The 17,748-nt window shown below is 40.6% G+C and overlaps 1 protein-coding gene across 1 annotated transcript in view; it reads left to right on the top strand.

Moving 5' to 3' along the window:
- Positions 1 to 6,515: 6,515 nt before the first annotated feature.
- LOC310962942 (anoctamin-4-like) overlaps positions 6,516 to 17,748 on the top strand; it is a gene marked incomplete at its 5' end in the record, with an annotated part of 56,051 nt that continues 44,818 nt past the window's right edge. Inside the window, 2 exons of the mRNA XM_083935565.1 lie at positions 6,516 to 6,735; positions 11,129 to 11,203. Coding sequence (XP_083791691.1) covers positions 6,516 to 6,735; positions 11,129 to 11,203 — 295 coding nt within the window. The remainder of the gene's footprint in view (positions 6,736 to 11,128; positions 11,204 to 17,748) is intronic.

Below are 17,748 nucleotides of genomic sequence, written 5' to 3'. Positions count from 1 at the left end.
CTGCATTACCGCGGTATCGGTCCGCCACACACCATTGTTTTTATGAATTGAATGTGCTGTTGCTAACACAGTCTGGGGGAGTGGCTGGAGGAGGAAAATGCATAAAAGAAGGAGAGAAGATGCAGAAATGAATGATAGCAAACAATTCAGCTGGGAGCCACGCCCTCACTGTACCCCAAACGATCTGCTTAACACTGCATTTCCTCGCAAGTGACACCTTCTTATACTCCATAGGAGATGAATAACATTTAAATAAAGGCACTATTTGCCCCACCATCAGGATGGTGTGCCGGCATCAAGGTCAGATTCAAATATCTTCCTCACCTTCCCTGGCCACAGAGGAAGTTGTTACATTAAAGGTAGGTGGTATGTATAAATATAACAAAAAGTGCTCAGTTATAACAATGACAGATAGCACATTTCTTGAGCCAGAGCTTTCCCTAACATCATTGGTTTGCAATATTGCACACACGTACCCATCAACAGATCTTGTTTATAGAAAATCCCTCCATAGCGTCAATGTTCAGGTAAGAATGACTTATGGATGCTGTCACCTACATACATTCGTTCTGATCGTATGCTTAACAGACAACCTACTTCTGTTTCAGATTATCTGCCAGGCTGACTACGTAACCACAAATATAGAGGCAAGGTGCCCCCAGCTCGGCCCATGACTCCCGAGTCTTTCGGTCCAGTGATTATCACAAGGAAGGCCTCACAACTTTTATTGATGAGGACCGTTAACATCATGTGTATCAAAAGTGTAACTCTGCTATTCATGTGGTTTAAATGATTATATTTATACCCTCAGGTAAAAATATCCGGTGTATTGCTGGGAGACAAAGGTTATGTCTGTGAGGCATTCTTGCTTACTCCCTTTGTCGACCCACAGAGAGCAGCACAGCATGCCTATAACTTGGCACATGCTAGAACATGGGCCCAAATTGAAAGTCCTGTTTCCAGTGCCTGCACTCCCTAAGGGTAACACAAGGCAGGGCATGCGATATAACAGTTGCCTGCCTCAGGAAGTAAAGGTCTTTGACATTTAGAAGGGGACTGACACAATGCAGGACTGTCAGGGAACAGTACACAGCCAGTTATTTCAGTTGATTTCTTTTGTGGATGTAGCCCATCCTTTAGGTCATTTCGTTTTGCCTGTCCTTTTGAACACTGTTTGTTTGTAATAAATACCCAGTACAACTTCAACTTTGTTTTACCCTTACTCATTTTATATATATATTTTCATTCATACATTCATTTTTTATTTTGTTTTTTGTGTCCTGCACACAAAGTTTATAGGACACCATCACATAATTAATTACATTCAAAATAAAGATTACACAGCTCGATCTTTGAACAAAATATTCCTTCTTCTTTCCCAGGCTTTACCAAGAAAATTAGCTTTAAAAAGTTCCCTTTTTAAAGCACAACTCCAGTTATTCATATTCATGTAGCCAAGAGAAATGTCACAGTTCCTCTTTGCCTCACACTTTGCACCTGCTTCAATCTGCCGATCAGACACACCCCTCTCATCAAGCCAACTCCACTCCCCTGTGCTCTCTGCTCTGGCGGCATTTAAGCTCCAACTCCACACTCACTCATTGCCAGATTGTTCTCGATGCCTGCACCAGACTCTCCAGCGTTACTCTGCCTGATCTCCCGGTTTCGACCCAGCCTGCCTCCGACTATCCTGCCTGACCGATCTCCTGGAAATCACCTCAGACTTCCGTCCCTGACCGCGATCCTCGTCTGTCCCCTTCTGGATTCTGCCTGTCGGCTCCTCTGGTTACCTGGTTCAGCTCTTCAGAGTGAGTCTAACTCCAGTCTCCTCTGTGGCTACCTGCAGCGCCGTGACTCTGATTATTCCCTGCACCAAAGCCAATAAAGTTTGTTACCAACGATTCCTGCCTGTATTTGTGCTGCTATTGGGTCCTAACCAAACCCGTTACAAGAAATTAGCGTTAATGGAAGACATTTTAGTAAAAAATACATTCCTCAAATCATCATGAACATAAACTGAATCTCATTCTCAATCTCACCAAGGTCACACATCAAACAGAGCCTATCTTCTTCTGGGGATCATTGAACCTGACTGTCTCCAGAGCTAGTGGGAGCGTTCCTAAGCATAACTGTGCACATCATTTTTCACCAAACTTGGAAGGGAGAGACAAAAAACAGTGATTAGTTCATTGTGATACAGTCATGCCTAAAGTGTTCACCGAAACAACTTACTTCTCATTCTAGTTTAAGGATTTCATGGTCCAGTTTCTTAAGTGTCCTCTCTTTAATTTCCATGTCTAGGTGAATGTCCAGTAACATCCTCTGTTTCACAATTGTTTTCACATCTGACAGCTGTATTTGCCTTTTCAGATGAATGGAGTATAGCTGCCTGACAGTATGTGGATTCTAACACCTATCAATTAGCATAGCAGGAACTGTGCATCATTTGGTTTTCCCTTAGTTAATACTCCCTATGTTGGCAGACTGGCTCTCAGGCTGTACATCTTCTGGATCCTGTTATAACTAACTCCATATGAGCACTACATCACTGACATATTGGCTACATAAGTATTTCCACAAGATTGACATGATACCTCAAGCCCTCTGGAGTCCAACGACAGAGTCTCCTTATCATCCGCCCCATCACATGCGCGCACACACACACACACACACACACACACACACAATAGGACTTGTATGCTATTTACAGAATATGCCAAGCCTATGCTTTTAATGAATAACACTCACTGGATTATCATCTGATGGCTCCAGCAGAGTGAGTGTGTTGCCAGAAACTGCAAGGCAAACCAATTTGGGCAGTTCACACAACCCCAATTAAATGGTTGATTGTGTTCCATGCACATCAGTGCAATAATGTACCTTGTATGAAGTAGGCAGTTGCTGTGGGTGGGACAAAGTCCGTGGCTGTCCCCCCCAAATGATCCCTTCCATCACAGGCCTCCCTTCAGAGGTTCAGAGCTGGGGCGAACTCCTCAGCTGCCGTGAATTCTGTAGTGGACGGGCCGTCCCTGTACTTGATAAATGAGCCTTTTTCTTACCTGTTAAAATAGGTTAATACAGTAAAATATGTAAGCAGTGGTATCCAGAATCAAGGCACTTACCACCCTGCAAAATGTTCTTTTATTTGACCTTGACTTGGTGTATATTTTTTGACCCTTTCCGTGTTCAGTCGGTCTGCTATTGCCTACCACTCCATTTCTCATGTTTAATAATAGCAGCCGAATTTCCTTTTTTGATAAGAGAAGACCGCTGCAAGCGTCTTTTCTATGTCTGCATCAGTGAATCTGTGGTGGACCCCACACTCTCCCTTTGAAGTCTGTGAACGTGCGCTCATCTGAATTACTTACACCTGCTCGCCCCTCCTCATCCTGGCTTGGCGTACGTGCAACTAATTAAGCCAGGGTGATCAGACCAGATAAGGTCAAGTCTGGATTTCAAAATTCTGCTATTCTGCCCCGATAGCCCCCCACACAGGGAAGTGAAAAAAACTCAGAAGAAAAAGTCAGATTCATGGCTGAGACTGTGACACTTATTAGGGGAACTTTTGTAATGATTGAACATCTTCTATTCATAGTCTACTCTTCTATCTATGCTATTACTTTCTCTTTTTTATATCTTTACTACTTTTTTTGCAATCAGACATCATCAGAATTCATAGAAGTTGTGTATATGTGATGACGTAGTCAATAATGTGCGGAGCTGTGTTTTAAGACCATCAGTCCAACAGTTTCCACTCATTACATTCACTTGTTACTGACTGCTTCTTTCAGTCCGCCGTCTGTTGGACGTGATCAGTGTCCCTGAGTATTCAGTAGTGTTTACATCTCAAAATTGGATATTTAGTTGCTCACGGAAGTCAAATCTTATTGGCCATTATTTGCTTCCACATGTAGCCACCAGGGGAATGCTGTTACTTGTATGGTAAAGCACACTATGCCAAGGGTTACAGATTTGAGTCAGTTTGAAATGTTGCTGCCTACACAGCAAATTAAGTTATTAACATCATAAAATCCGGTTGCAGTGATGCACTTGTAAAATCACAAACTTATATTAATTAAATAAATCCTCCCTTAGGAATGCTTAGTGTTTAGGGGATAAGATTTTGATTTTGATACTAATACGGTATTGATTTTGCTGATTGGTCCTCGATTCCTGATTCATTTTCTATGAAAAAAAAGTCAGCCTAGTCGGATTTCCAGCATCAACACATCTGTTTTATTATCTCTGAGTCTGAACACATTGTAGATGGAATAAGAGAATATTTGTACAGCTCTCTTTTTAATTTAGGTTTTCAGGTTTTTCAAAGAAAACATTTGCTAAGCCTGCCTGAGCGGGCTTGTCGTACTAAAATGCAAGAACTTACAGAAACTGGGGATGGACCAAACATTATAATTATTGTTGCACTGATTCCTAGCTGATTAGTTTTTTTTCACACAAAAACCCTCCCTCTCTGAATGTGCGACAAGGATTAATTTACTTCCTGGCAACATACAAAAGCTGTTTTCAGACAGAGAGCCGTTTCAATTTCAGGGGTAAATTAAATTTAAAACAACATTTTGTTCACACCACTGTTAAAAGTGCAGGGCCAATGTGTGGGGTGGTATTGTGTAATGCACTGAAGAAATATCACAGTTTGAAAAGATGCATCCTGTTGTTGAGTATGTATAAACAGGAGAAATACTGTATAGTGGCTTAGTTGTTAGGATGGATACTGGGGCAGATGTTTGTTCATGTAATTGATGATTAGATTAGTATAAAATAGAGGTAGAGAAGTTTATTCAGTTCAATACACACACACGCACACACACACACACACACACTACCCCTTTAAAAACTCCCAAATCACTGCTGTTCGAGATGATGACGGGGCTATGTGTAGAGTCTGATTTGGTTTCGAAGCTAAACACACTAAAGATGTCACACTGTGGGATTACCACACAGCAGAGAGGGCTTTGCTCAGCTGAGTCCGCTCTGCACCGTGTTTGTTAATGTGGAACAGTGTAAAGGATGTCTACACTAGCTGAGTTATTACTCGACAGATCTGGGCTATTTCCCTTGAGCCAGAAAGGAAAAGAAAGCTGGAAGCCAGAGATTAAACACAGTTTTTGGAGGAAGTATTTTAGCTTTTTCTTGCTTTGATGTGGCTCAAATTCAAGAGCACTTTCCTGCTCTTTGTTGGAGACATTTCAGTGAAGAACCAGTAAGAAAATCATCAGTTTGTTATTGGTAAGAAAATGTTTTATGTATGACTTTTTGAACTTTAATCATAAATATTATTACATTTAAATTATAGGCAGACAAAGGGCAACAACAGTTGAAAGGCTTATATTTAATAATTTATTTGTTAATTAAATGATTCTAAACAAGACCAACTCAAAGGATTTAGACCTGGTGTCCACAGCAGTAACTTGGGCACCTGCTTTGTGTGCATTTATTAGTGCCACATCGAAGTTGTGCTTCCTCCTACTTTTTATAAATGTATTTTAAGGGACGGCTGTAGCTCAGTCCATAGGTGCTATTGAGCAAGGCACCGAACCCCCAGCTGCTCGAGGCGCTGATCCATTGGCTGCCCCCTCGCTCTGATTAATCTCTCCATTAATTGCATGTATATAGGTCCTGTCTGTACATGTGTGTATTTCGGGAGTGTGTTTGTAACATGAATAATGACAGAGTGAAAAATTTGAATTTCACTTGCGGGATAAATAAAAGGAATTCTTCTTCTTCATTTTAACCGTGACTGACATGGGTTGTTGGGAGGGATGGCGATTCGTGTTGGGTTTTTCTTGTTTTGGTCTCCGTTCTTTTTCACTTTAAAGCAGACACAGTGTACGGCTGTAATGCTCTTGTGTACTTGTCAAAATTTAACAAAAAAAATTTGGGCGAATTTTTATTTTATTTTAAATTGTGATGCCATTTAATAAAAAACATGTATATTTAGTTTTGGACAATTTTGTGTTTTTTTTTATTTATTTTTTTATTTTTTTCAACGCACCTAGTTTTTCTTGACTCTGTGTCACTTTTCAAAACATTGCATACATATTTAATCTGCTGCTATGTTTCCCCACAACTCGAATATGTATCACCAGGTCTGGTTTTCTTTTTTGTTTATTACTGCGTTTTCATTAAATTGATGCTATAGTAATAATACAGCTGGTACTTATGTACTTACCTTCTTAATACCTTATTTTATGACTTCTTGATCTTGGTACCACTTCCCACAGGAGCTTGACACTGCCACCTCACTAACCACGTGAAGCAGCCACGCCTGCAGTTGTGCGTAAAGACTGCAACATCAACCTCGACACAAGCCGGGAGAGGCTGACACAAAGGAGAGAAGAGGTGATCAGACACGGCCGGGGAGCCGCTTTTCAATGAACAGCGCTTGAACTCTAGTGCAGTGGGTGGAGTTCGAGGATGCTTTAGGTGGAGGAGAAGTTGTTGCCTTTACACGCCGAAGCCATGCGTAATAAGTGTGACCGTCGCCGGTGAGGAGGATGCTGGAGCATGAGGCAGGAGCAGACATGCGACTGGTCCGTCAGATCAGCGCAGGTATGAAGATCCAGGCCGGAGGAGAGCACATGGGCTGCAGCAAGGTCGGAGAAAACCAGGAGGTCATCTGTTTGCAATGTCAAGAGGAGGTGGTGCGGGTTTGTCCGGGAAGTCCGCGCAGTCCTCGCCGCGCCATAGCGACGCGCCTCTCCTCCGGATCCGCAGGTAAAGGCAGCCCATGAAGCACATGGGACTAGAAAAACAGTAACGTTATTTATGATGTCATTGCTTGTGTAGTTTCTAATGCAAACTCAGTTTATACTGATTCCACTGTTAAGAACTTATGAGCTCCAAATGACCACCCAGGACTTTGTATTCTCACACGGAGCACCTCCTTCAGTTATGAATTACACCAGCTAAATGAACTAATCTGTGACTTTTATGGCATATGCTTTAAAAATTGGTCCACGGGGACCACCGGTAAATAGTTTCATTTATATTTAATATGTCATTTTTAGTTTTCAGGAATTAGAGCACCTTGGACAGTCACAGTTTGCACCAGTCCAGGGATGCACAATGAGGACAATTTGCCATATGCAACGTTGAATATCGTGATATTACTGGCTGTAAATAAACCGGTATTAAAGTTTACTAGCAGTTCTGCCATGCTGTATGCTTTCAGTATATTGCTGATATTCAACATATTGCTTGTTGAATAATAAAACTGAATGGAAATTATTTCCAACATTGTTTATTGCACAAATTGAACACTAACCTGAATACAAAAGTTACCAATTAAAAAAAATGCATTATTAAGTGTAGTTTTCTACCGATCAGTGGCAAGCACAGACTTTTCGAAGGGCAGGAGCGAAAAAGGGAAAAAGGCAGGTATAGCGTGTCCTCGCCGCTTTACCTGTGCCACTTTAACATACGTTTCGGCTTCCAAGAGTAGACTTTAGCACGCGTTTTGGCTTCCAAGAGTACACTTTAGCACGCGTTTTGGCTTCCAAGAGTACACTTTAGCACGCGTTTCGGCTTCCAAGAGTACACTTTAGCACACGTTTTGGCTTCCAAGAGGGCACTTTAGCACACGTTTTGGCTTCCAAGAGGGCACTTTAGCACACGTCTTTCAACAATTGGGCCATGAGGGGGGTGACCGCTGCAGCCCCCCCACACACACACAAACACAACTGCACTGATACTCTGTTTTGAGTAAATCTTCCGCAATGTGTTTTATTAAGTTGACATCATTGTAATGACATCTAAGCAAACCTCTAACTTGAAATATCTTTCAGTATGTGTTTGGGACACACACACACACACACACACACACACACACACACACACACACACACACTAGAGTCACTGCTGCAGCATCAGAGTATAAGGCTTCTTATCTGCTGCTCACAGTTTTCCTCTGCTGAGACGGATCAAACATTTAACCTCTATCTCCCTTGATAACTTGGTGCAAGTCATTCAAATAATTAAATACTGTATATATATATACTGTACATTATGTTAGGAACAGATTGTCCATGAGGGCTATGGGCATGACACAGTTTGTTTAAATGCAGCTTGGTTGACTGAAGCTCAAATTCATCCTGCAAAGAAACAGAAAAGTTGAGCTGAGGCTGCAAAAACAAGTAATTCAATGAGTAGTTTTTGTGTGTGTTAATATTGTATATTATATCCAACCTATGACCTTCAGGTATCCTAAAGCTGCAAAATGTGATATTTCAATATTAACAATGGATCAAATAGCAGTGCCTTTAACAAACCCATAGAAAAATCACTCAAATTTTTATTTCCCTTCAGTTGTACAAAGCATTTTAGTGTCTTTCACCTCAATTTTTTTGGTTTGACGGACTGCAACTTTTAACGCTTTGGTTCAGGTTCGATCTCTCCTCAGCCCAGTCTCCAGTCACAAAAGTGAACATCCTCTGATAAACCCACTGTACACTACCCTCCAATACCAAACAGCACAGTTAACAACCAGATGGTGAACATTTAGAGAGCTTTTAGCAGCTAAAGAGCCAGATGCGTCCCGTAAGGAGTTAGTGGATTAATGAGATTACAGTTTTTTTTATTGCTTTGACCTGGTTGAAGAAACTGGTAACGTCTCAGTCTTCATCATCACTCTCTCAGCAGAGCAAAATACACCTCTTGCAAATGAGTTAACCAATTGTCATTGCTTTGACACACTTCCCGCACCCTTTTGCAAATCAGTTAACGCAGATGTCATTCAAGCAGTCCAAACTCCACTGCTTTAGCTATGGTAACCAAACAGAACACATATGTTCAAATCTCTTAGACACTTCTTGACCAGTATGCAATCACTGAAGCACCTGTTTGACACTGCTTCACAAAACTTTTCAATTTGCAATCAGTCTGCAGGCTTCCTCCATACTCTCCATTTTTAAATCCTATAGAGGAATTCTTCAGTGCATGGAGATGAAAGGTTTACGATCATCGCCCCTATGACCAGATGCCCTTGATCGATGCAATGACCGCTGCTGCCCAAGCTATAGATGCAGAGGCATGCCAAGGCGGGGTCAGGCATGCAAGAAGATTTTTCCCTGGGTGCATCGCAAGAGAAAATATTGAGTGCGATGTAGATGAGGCCATGTGGCCTATTTTATTCTATATATGTGGTTTCTGTTGGAATATTTCATTTCTTAGCCACAATCTCAAAAAAAAAGAATGAATACTGCATTCAATAAAATTTGAAAAATCATTGTATATGATTCTGAATCTATGTTTTGCAAGAAAGCAAATTGGCACTGATATGTAAGCTGCTGACCAGTAATGCAGCACTGATTCACATTGAGAGCTGAATGTTGTATTTTGATGCCCCTTGTCTAATGACTGATTGGAAGCTCTTATGCACTTGTGTGCAAGTTGTGTTGTTTGAGGGCAACATTTGCTTTTGGTCCATATTTTAAATGTTTGGCAGAGGTAGAGCCTTTTGCAGGCAAAATGAGTCATTTTGACCATTGGTGCCACTGTTTAGGCGTTTGCGTTAACAGTTTTGAAAAATGTGGGTTTTGAGTCGACTACTGCATCAAAGCAATCAAAAAAAACTTTAATGAGGAAAATATTAATCAGAACAGAGCTGCTGATCCACCGTGTGCATTTACACCCAAGGAACGGTAACTTCACTGATCATTTCAGAAGCGCTGTTGTTGGTCAGAGATAAGCCCCAGATGCAGCAATGGTGCTCTTGCAAAATAGGTAACTGAGCACGCCGGATGTTAGAGTTCATCCCAGTACTGTACAGCCAGTAAACCAGACTAGTGGACACCAAAAAATAAAAATAAAAATAACTGAAAGAAAAGTCAGTATTGGACTTAGATTTACCGGGCAGTCAGAAATCCTAACATTGTCCTGTGTCTGTTATCTAATGCAGGTTCACCATCTCAACTTTCAACATCTTTAAATGCAGCTTTACAGTTAACGGTTAGCGGTGATTGCTACTGGTTACTTAAACTGTTATAATTTGTCGATTAATTGATTAATTAATTAATTGATTAGTCAATCAACAGAAAAAGAATCGGAAACTATTATGATAATCCATGAATTATCATAATAGTAAAAAAAAAAAAAGAAAAAAAAAGAAAACTGCCTTAAATCATTTGGTTGCAGCTTCTCTAATGTTAAGATTTCCCTTCATTTTATTATCACGGAATATCCATTATCCTTGAGTTTTGGACTTTTGGTCAGACAAAACAAGACATTTCATGATGTCAACAAAAAAGTGCAACGGCCATTTTTTTCACAATTTGGGGACATTTTATGGACTAAACAAAAACAAATGATGAATCTAGAAAATGGTCTGCAGATTATTTGGGTAATGAAAATAATCATTAGTTTCAGCCCTAGTTATTATCTTGCACTGCTGAACTAGTTACAGGATACAGTAATCATTTACCATTCTGCTGTTCCACTTTCATCACGCATCTCATCATTTTAACCACATTCTGAAGTGTGCAACACTGACATAACAGCCAGATAATGTAAATTACTGTGAGTTACATGTTATAGCCCATTATTGAAAGAGTGCAAGGCTGTACAGGCGCAGATATGCAGGCTAGGACGTGTTCAGATAAGTAAGCAACTCAGACATCAGTCCCTAACACTTTCAGGGTTACAGGGAAAAGGTTTTCTCCCAGTAAGTCTTCTATGGGTTATGGGTTTATTCTCACTGCTAGTGTTATGGGTTTTATTTGCAGTGGATGATTTTATTCTCTTCATAAATTGGTAGACTAAAGCATTAAAGCTGCCAGATTTTATTCCCTTACTTCTATGAAGGTCAATGTTTTTTTTCCCCTTGTGTAGCTCGATGTGTGGAGCAGGGCACTAACATCGCAGAATTAGGGCTTTCATTCCTGTAACACTGCATGGTCATGGCTTTTATGAAGCCCCCAGGAACAGGGCCAGCCTTAATGGACACTCTTGGACCGAGACAAAACTTTTGTTTCCATACGCATCCATTACAAAAGCAATGGCTGTAAATAACTAAAAACCAATGCCTTTGTTGCATTGTAAGTTGCTTTGGCTAAAACCGTCTACCTGAAGCCACACTGTAACTGTACCTATATGTGATCTCTACATCTGTCAGACCGTGAGCCCAGCAGCAGCAGCTACAATGCCTCTTCAGGGACCTTCTACAGCTGTGTCAGTCAGATCACCATCGGTAAGTGCACTTTTCAAGACTGACTGAGCTTTTTTTGTCAAAGAAGAAAAATTCTTTGCATATTTTGCTATAGTATTATATGTGGACATGATCATTTTGTACACAATAATTAAAATGTGATGAGAATTATGATTATTCACTTTACTTCCTTTATATCTTGTATTATTGTTAGTTTTATAATAATTAAAGGAAGTAATTTTTCTATTATATAACAGTGTAGTTCAATACGAGTCACACATACCAGACCCCATGTGTTTGTGCAAAAGCAGAACGCTAAATGACGTTAGCAGTTGCTATCTATGAGTAAGTTAGTCAGCCTACCTCCATGTAGCATGCACTACATGCTGTTTATTGAGTAGAGAAGAGACGGGTGCGTTCACAGGAATCTGGTGCACACGCACTGACGAGCACTTAATTGGAGGGAGCTAAGGAGCTCGATGGTAGTGGGGGAGGGGCATGAGTTGTAAATATTCTAAATTTGACTGAGTCAACTCGATCTGCCAGACTTGCCGACTGTAGCTTTTACTTTTCCAAACAATAGTGGCCACACAGCAGTGGACGGGGCTTCTCTCTCACAGATTTACATCACAAAATTAAGCTGTGTGCCGGTCAACACATGGGAAAAGAGGCAAACATACCATTATCAGCTCAGTCAAACCAGAAAGTTTATTTCTAGTTCAGACTGGTGTAGTGATAGAGAAGCCATTGACTTAATATATATATATTGTTGAGAATCTGAGCGTGTTAGCAGTAATTAATATACTGTTTCTGTTTTCCAGTGTGCGATACGGAAATTTTTTTATAGAAACACATAATCCCTGCAGATTATATACCATTCGTGGTTAACTTCACAGGTAATTCCATCAAAACATTTGATATTTTCATAGGGATTAATCACAACAGAGTTGAAATAAGACTATTTTTATCCAAACTGCAAAAACAATCTTCAAAATAACAAAAAAGGGGCAATATAAAACAGAACTGCTCACAACTCAAAGCAATAAAGTGCAAACTCCAGTGGAGATCCTGAGAAAGACATTTCAATAACAAAGGTGCTTTATTTAACTTTGAAATAATTAAAAAAGTAGAGGTAGATCTCCCAGCTATAAACCTGACTACATGAGAGAGAGAGAGAGAGAGAGAGAGAGAGAGAGAGAGAGAGAGAGAGAGAGAGAGAGAGAGAGAGAGAGAGAGAGAGAGAGAGAGAGAGAGAGAGAGAGAGACTTAAATGTTGAATTTGCTTAGCAGTAAGAAAATTAAACATTTCCCCTGACTTGTAACTTTGTTTGTATGTAAGGGGATGTCAGCGCGTTGTTGACAGACCTGTCTGAAATAATTTTCCTGTCTGTCACAAAATTGCTACCTACTACTTTTTGCAGTAGTCCGATCTTGCATTTTGACATTTCTTCAATGAATATTACAGCCTCCTTAGTGGGAGAGGCTGTAAGCTGAACGCTGTGACAGTTGAGACTTTGGGTTCAGCTGAGGCGCTGCTGCTGCGGCTGCTGCATGCAGGTGTTCCTCTCTTCTCGCTGTGCTAAAAAAAAACAAAAAAAACAAAAACACCTAATGAAGTGCTGAGGGAGGGCTTTGGACCTTTGAGACTCACCCCCTTGGTTTTTACAAAGGGAAAGATCTATAGTCTTGCCCAGCGCACTTACATCAAAAAGTTAGTGTGCCGCCTGTGATTTAAGAGCCTTTGTTTGAGAGGAAAATACTTGTCAGCATCACTGTAGGTTCTTAAAAGTTCTAATCGATTATAATCTTACATTAATTCCACAGTGCTTCATTGTTGTAGGAATTTACTGTGGCAGTGCAGCTGATAGACAGAGCTAATCTTCACCACAAGGCAGGGATTCAGTGCAGGATGGCACGAGAAACGATCAAATGCACCATGCTGAAACTTCTACAGCACTGACTGATTGCTGCTGTGCACATCCATAGGACTGAGCTCATTTCAGGTCATTCATTTGTCTGTATTTGATGTTTTGGTATAAGAGAGGAGACATTTCCAGGAGCTATGAACATGCTCGCATTTTCTATTGCATCCATGGAAATGATTATGTTCATGTCTGGGTGATTTTTTTGGGCTACATCCACATTACTACAGTATGTTTTCATTCTAAAGTGGCATTTCTAAAGAAATACCATCTCCATCCAAGTGTTTTAGCTCTGCATCAGAAGTCCAATCCATAATAACATGCCTGAAAACACACATCGTGTGACCATTCTCGTACACTGGGACGCACATGCCGATATAAACAGGACGCAGATTGTATAACCTTACTGTGCAGTAATTGCAAAGCAAAAGAGCACCCACACAAGAAGAATAAAATTACAAGAGGTATCTCAGCCTACCGAACGGACTGACGCGGGTGTTTGCATCATCTCCAAAGGTCTCCGTTTCTGCCCGTCCAAAGTGCAACCTCTGAGGTTTCAAACTAAAACGGGATCATCAGCATTTTCAAAGGTTTAGTTTTTTTTTGTTTTATTATCAGCTAAAGCGTCTTGTTTCCTTTCTTATAAAAACTTGTTTCTGCTGGCATTGGAATGCATGTTGCAATCCCAAAAGTATTTCTTTCACTTTCATGATTCATCATGTCCCTCCTCCTCTGTGACTACAGGCTTTTAGCCCCGCCTTCAGGTGTGGTCGCTTGGAACAGGTACTGTATATACAAAGAGGAAACCTCTGGGTCTGATAAACAAAGCCAATGCAGAATTGCCAAAAACTGCAGTTCCCCAATTAGCTATTTGAGGCTGGCTCCGAAAACGTGTGTGTTTGTGTTTATGGCTCATTTCCCTGTTCAGCTGTCCGAGGGTGAATTTTCATACAACTCGCCCCTTTAAATTCTATTCAGTTTTAAAGTTGTGCATAATTAAGGACATAGTTGCTTGAGTGGCAGGTGGGAGTCATCACAGGCTGTAGGCCTCAGTCGGCCCACCTCAGCTCCATCAACACTCCACCTCTTTTCCCGTGTTTGGATTAGCAGGGAACAGGCGGAATCAGGCACTGCCAAGATGGCGATGGCTGGAACGGCATACACAAAAAGTGTCAATTTATCAGCCATAAGAAGATGTTTCTGTGCCATTTACACCAAGAAGATGCTGCAGAATAGACATTTCTTTTATCCTTTGGCTATTTTATGCAACAGCAACTTCTGCATCAACTGACATTCAGCATTGAAACACACTCAGATAAAGAGGAAACATGAAACACTAGATTTCTTTTCCCACCACCCCAGCTCTGCATCAACCTAAAGGACTTCCACCATCTCTCTCTAATTATTGTAGACAGCTGAAACATGTTATTGCATAGTGCAGCGTGTGGCCCAGATACATGCACCTGTGTTTGTTGTCTTACCTCTGAGGGTGTCAGGAAGTGGAAGTGCTACTTATCTGGGTCTCGCTCTCCTCAGAGAGCCACGCAAGCACTTTTTTCTGATGACTGCGACATAGATATTGCTTAGAACACACTATGTCCGAAAAGACTGTGCGCACCGTGGATTTTGGAGGTCGTTCGGGTACATGCCAGGTGTAGATTACCACCTCCACCCCTCCCGCCACTTCAGGTGACTTTCATGTTATGTTGAGGACTGTTGGCTCAGTGAAGTTCATAATGGCTTTTTTGAACTGTGTCACACTGTACGTACCTGGACTATGTTTCTGTGCATCCCATACATCTAAGAGTTCCAAAATAACTCGGTCAAAAGTCTGTTGACCGTTTCTGAAATCCACCAGCCTTGCTAGTGTTCACTAAGAAGCAATTTTCTATTATTATTATAATGTATTCACTCTCAAACGCTCTGTTTTAGAAACTTTTCTCGATAAGGCCCACTCCTGAAAAAGTCCAGTCTGCTCTGATTGAAGTCAGAAGAAGCAGAAGTCAGTCACCGTAGAGAAGTCCTGATGGCTTTAAATGCAAAGTTCCTGAGGGTTGTGTGCATTACTCTGTAAATTGAGTCAAAGTATGAAAATACTTATTTAGCACCTTGATCACCTGCTTTATAATTTAAAAAAAGACATGGCGAGTAATGGGCTTATCACAACATTTTCTGACAAAGTTGAAGCAGTTTTGATTATTGCACAGCAATAATTGTTTTTTTATTTAGAATTTTAGCTTTTGTCTGTTCCCTTATCACTGTGTTGAAGCAAGAACAAAATAAATCTGTAAAGAGGCAAATACTTTTTCGGGGCATTGTATTTATCCGCAGAAGCATCATTTCATTACATCCTAAAACAACAGCAAACAAGTACGAAATTTAAAAGATAACTCCAGTTTTTTTACACTATGGAAGTAAATCTGCATCATCGAATTTTGAAATTATAAAGCCATAAAATTTCTAGCACTGAATATGTATGCACGGAAAGTGTGTAATAATGTAAATATTTACTTTTTTAACCTTGAATTTGTGAACATTGAAAATATAAAGTGAAATTTGGAGTCAAAACATTCAGATACATCATTTCAATGCAGAAATTCAATGGCTGTTTACATTTCAAAATCCGATGACGCAGATCTACTTCCATACTACACTGTCCAATCAAGTCTCACTGTGTCTAGGCTCATTTTAAAAAAGAGGAGAAGTTGTTTGGGCATTTGTCTTCTAAATATCTTTGCTTGGCATACTTTCCCCACATAGATGTTGACTGCTGCAGCAGTAGTTATAAGGACTCCCTGCATTGAAAATTTAAAGTAAGTAAAATACTGCATCATTACTGTATTCCTTTTTTTTATAAACATTCACACATTCCCTTTCGTATCATTTCCCAGCAGCAGCAGTCAGATTGTTCTTGCCAATAGGTGTTGGACAAGACATATTCCCCTCAGAGACAATAAAGACCTTCTCTGTGTTTGAGTGCTGACTTCTGCGCAAACATTTTCCAGGGACGCCCAGCTCAAAGCGATTGACTCATTCTTGTGATAACACCTTTATTATTGTCGAGAATTTAAGGCTGTGAAATAGCTTAGATGATACTCAGAATAAATCCTGCAGCTAAATGTGCTGTGTGAGGAGCCAGCTGAGGCTCAGGCGCTGCCAGGCCTTTCACTTCCCTGCTATTGATCGGGCTGGGTTTGATCATTGCTGATGTTCCTTCCAAATCTGCTGGGCTTTGTGTTTCACAGAAACTGGGGGTGGGAGTGGGAGGCAGAAGAGGAGGGGTGAGAGTCTTCCCTGGTCCTACCTGCCCTCGGTGCGTAACTTAACGGCAGTGTGCAGGAAATCAGCAGACTGTACTGTGAAGTTCACTGACACTTGCAGAATTTAAAACAAAAACATGACAGTGCGACACAAAATTGTGAGAAATTCAGTTTATTTTAAGCAGGGTCGAACCTTAAATCCAAGGTCCAAAAACAGCCAAAACAAACATCTGTAAACTGTATATTCAGATAATAATCATCCAAACAGTAACAGATTACATATTTTGCAACAAAGGGGCTATTGGCAGTCCCTGAACTCCAAACTGAAAACCACTTTAATTCAGTAGAGTGCATTCTAATGTAATTAAATGTAGACAAATGTTAATGCTAATTAATTCAGTCTCAGGGTCTATTTTATTTTAGTTGCTTTGCAGCCTTTCTTTTCCTTATTATTAAAAAGGTTGCTTCAAAATGGTCATTGGAAGCCACAAGGTGGGTGCGAAAATAATTCACACATGTAGCGTTCTCAAGTGTGTGTGTGTGTGTGTGTGTGTGTGTGTGTGTGTGTGTGTGCATGTGTGCTCCACTAACTGTATTCAAAACTCAGGGTTTTAAGTTGCTCAAGTCTAGTGGATTCAGTGTCCTGTGCTCTGATTTCCTTTCTTTTTGTCAAACTACTATTCGAGGTCAATGATAAACCTTCAAGCTCACCTATTAAGCCATCACAAACAAGATGCTCAGACTTTAGGACAATGGAGAAGAGTTTGGTCAAAATTGCAGAGGGAAAAGCCATTTGACTGTTCAACCTTAATATCATGGCAATGTACTCAAATGCACAAAACTGAAGTCATCAGTGGGACAATTAAAAGCAACACGATTTTGAGAAAGACTGAAAGAAAATAGTGTTTGGTGGATTTACCATGCTCCTTTACCCTGATGTGTTTTGGAGAAGAAAAACTAAATGAACAGTCACCCTGAGCTTAGACACAGGGCAGCCAGGAGATGAGCCCCTCTGGGTCACCGGTCTAGGAGGCCTCGTAAAACTGAGAAAGAAGCCTTCTGAGGACAAAATCGAAGGCCAGAGGAGAGCCGAGCTGGTTCAGCAGTCTGCAGGTGTTCACAAAGCAGAGAAGGAAAGCTGTTTTTCGCTTCATCAGAGGGATCACTGAGGGACTGTCATCTAATAACCACTCCGGTCATATCTGAGCACAGCCTCACTCACCGCCAAACCTCACAATTATCCATGAATCATTTAAACATAAATCTAAATGCATCATTTGTTGCCGTGTTTTACGACTGTTTTTGTACATTGAAAGAATTTGCTTTTCTTGTGTCAATCTGCATATTTTGTCATGCAAAACCGAAGTTGTAACGTGAGTGACAGGACAGTTAGTGAGTTGTTGAT

Source organism: Echiichthys vipera (assembly GCF_963691815.1).
Source record: "Echiichthys vipera genome assembly, chromosome: 20".
NCBI classification, from domain to species: Eukaryota; Metazoa; Chordata; class Actinopteri; order Perciformes; family Trachinidae; genus Echiichthys; species Echiichthys vipera.
This window is presented reverse-complemented; position numbering and strand designations above follow the sequence as displayed.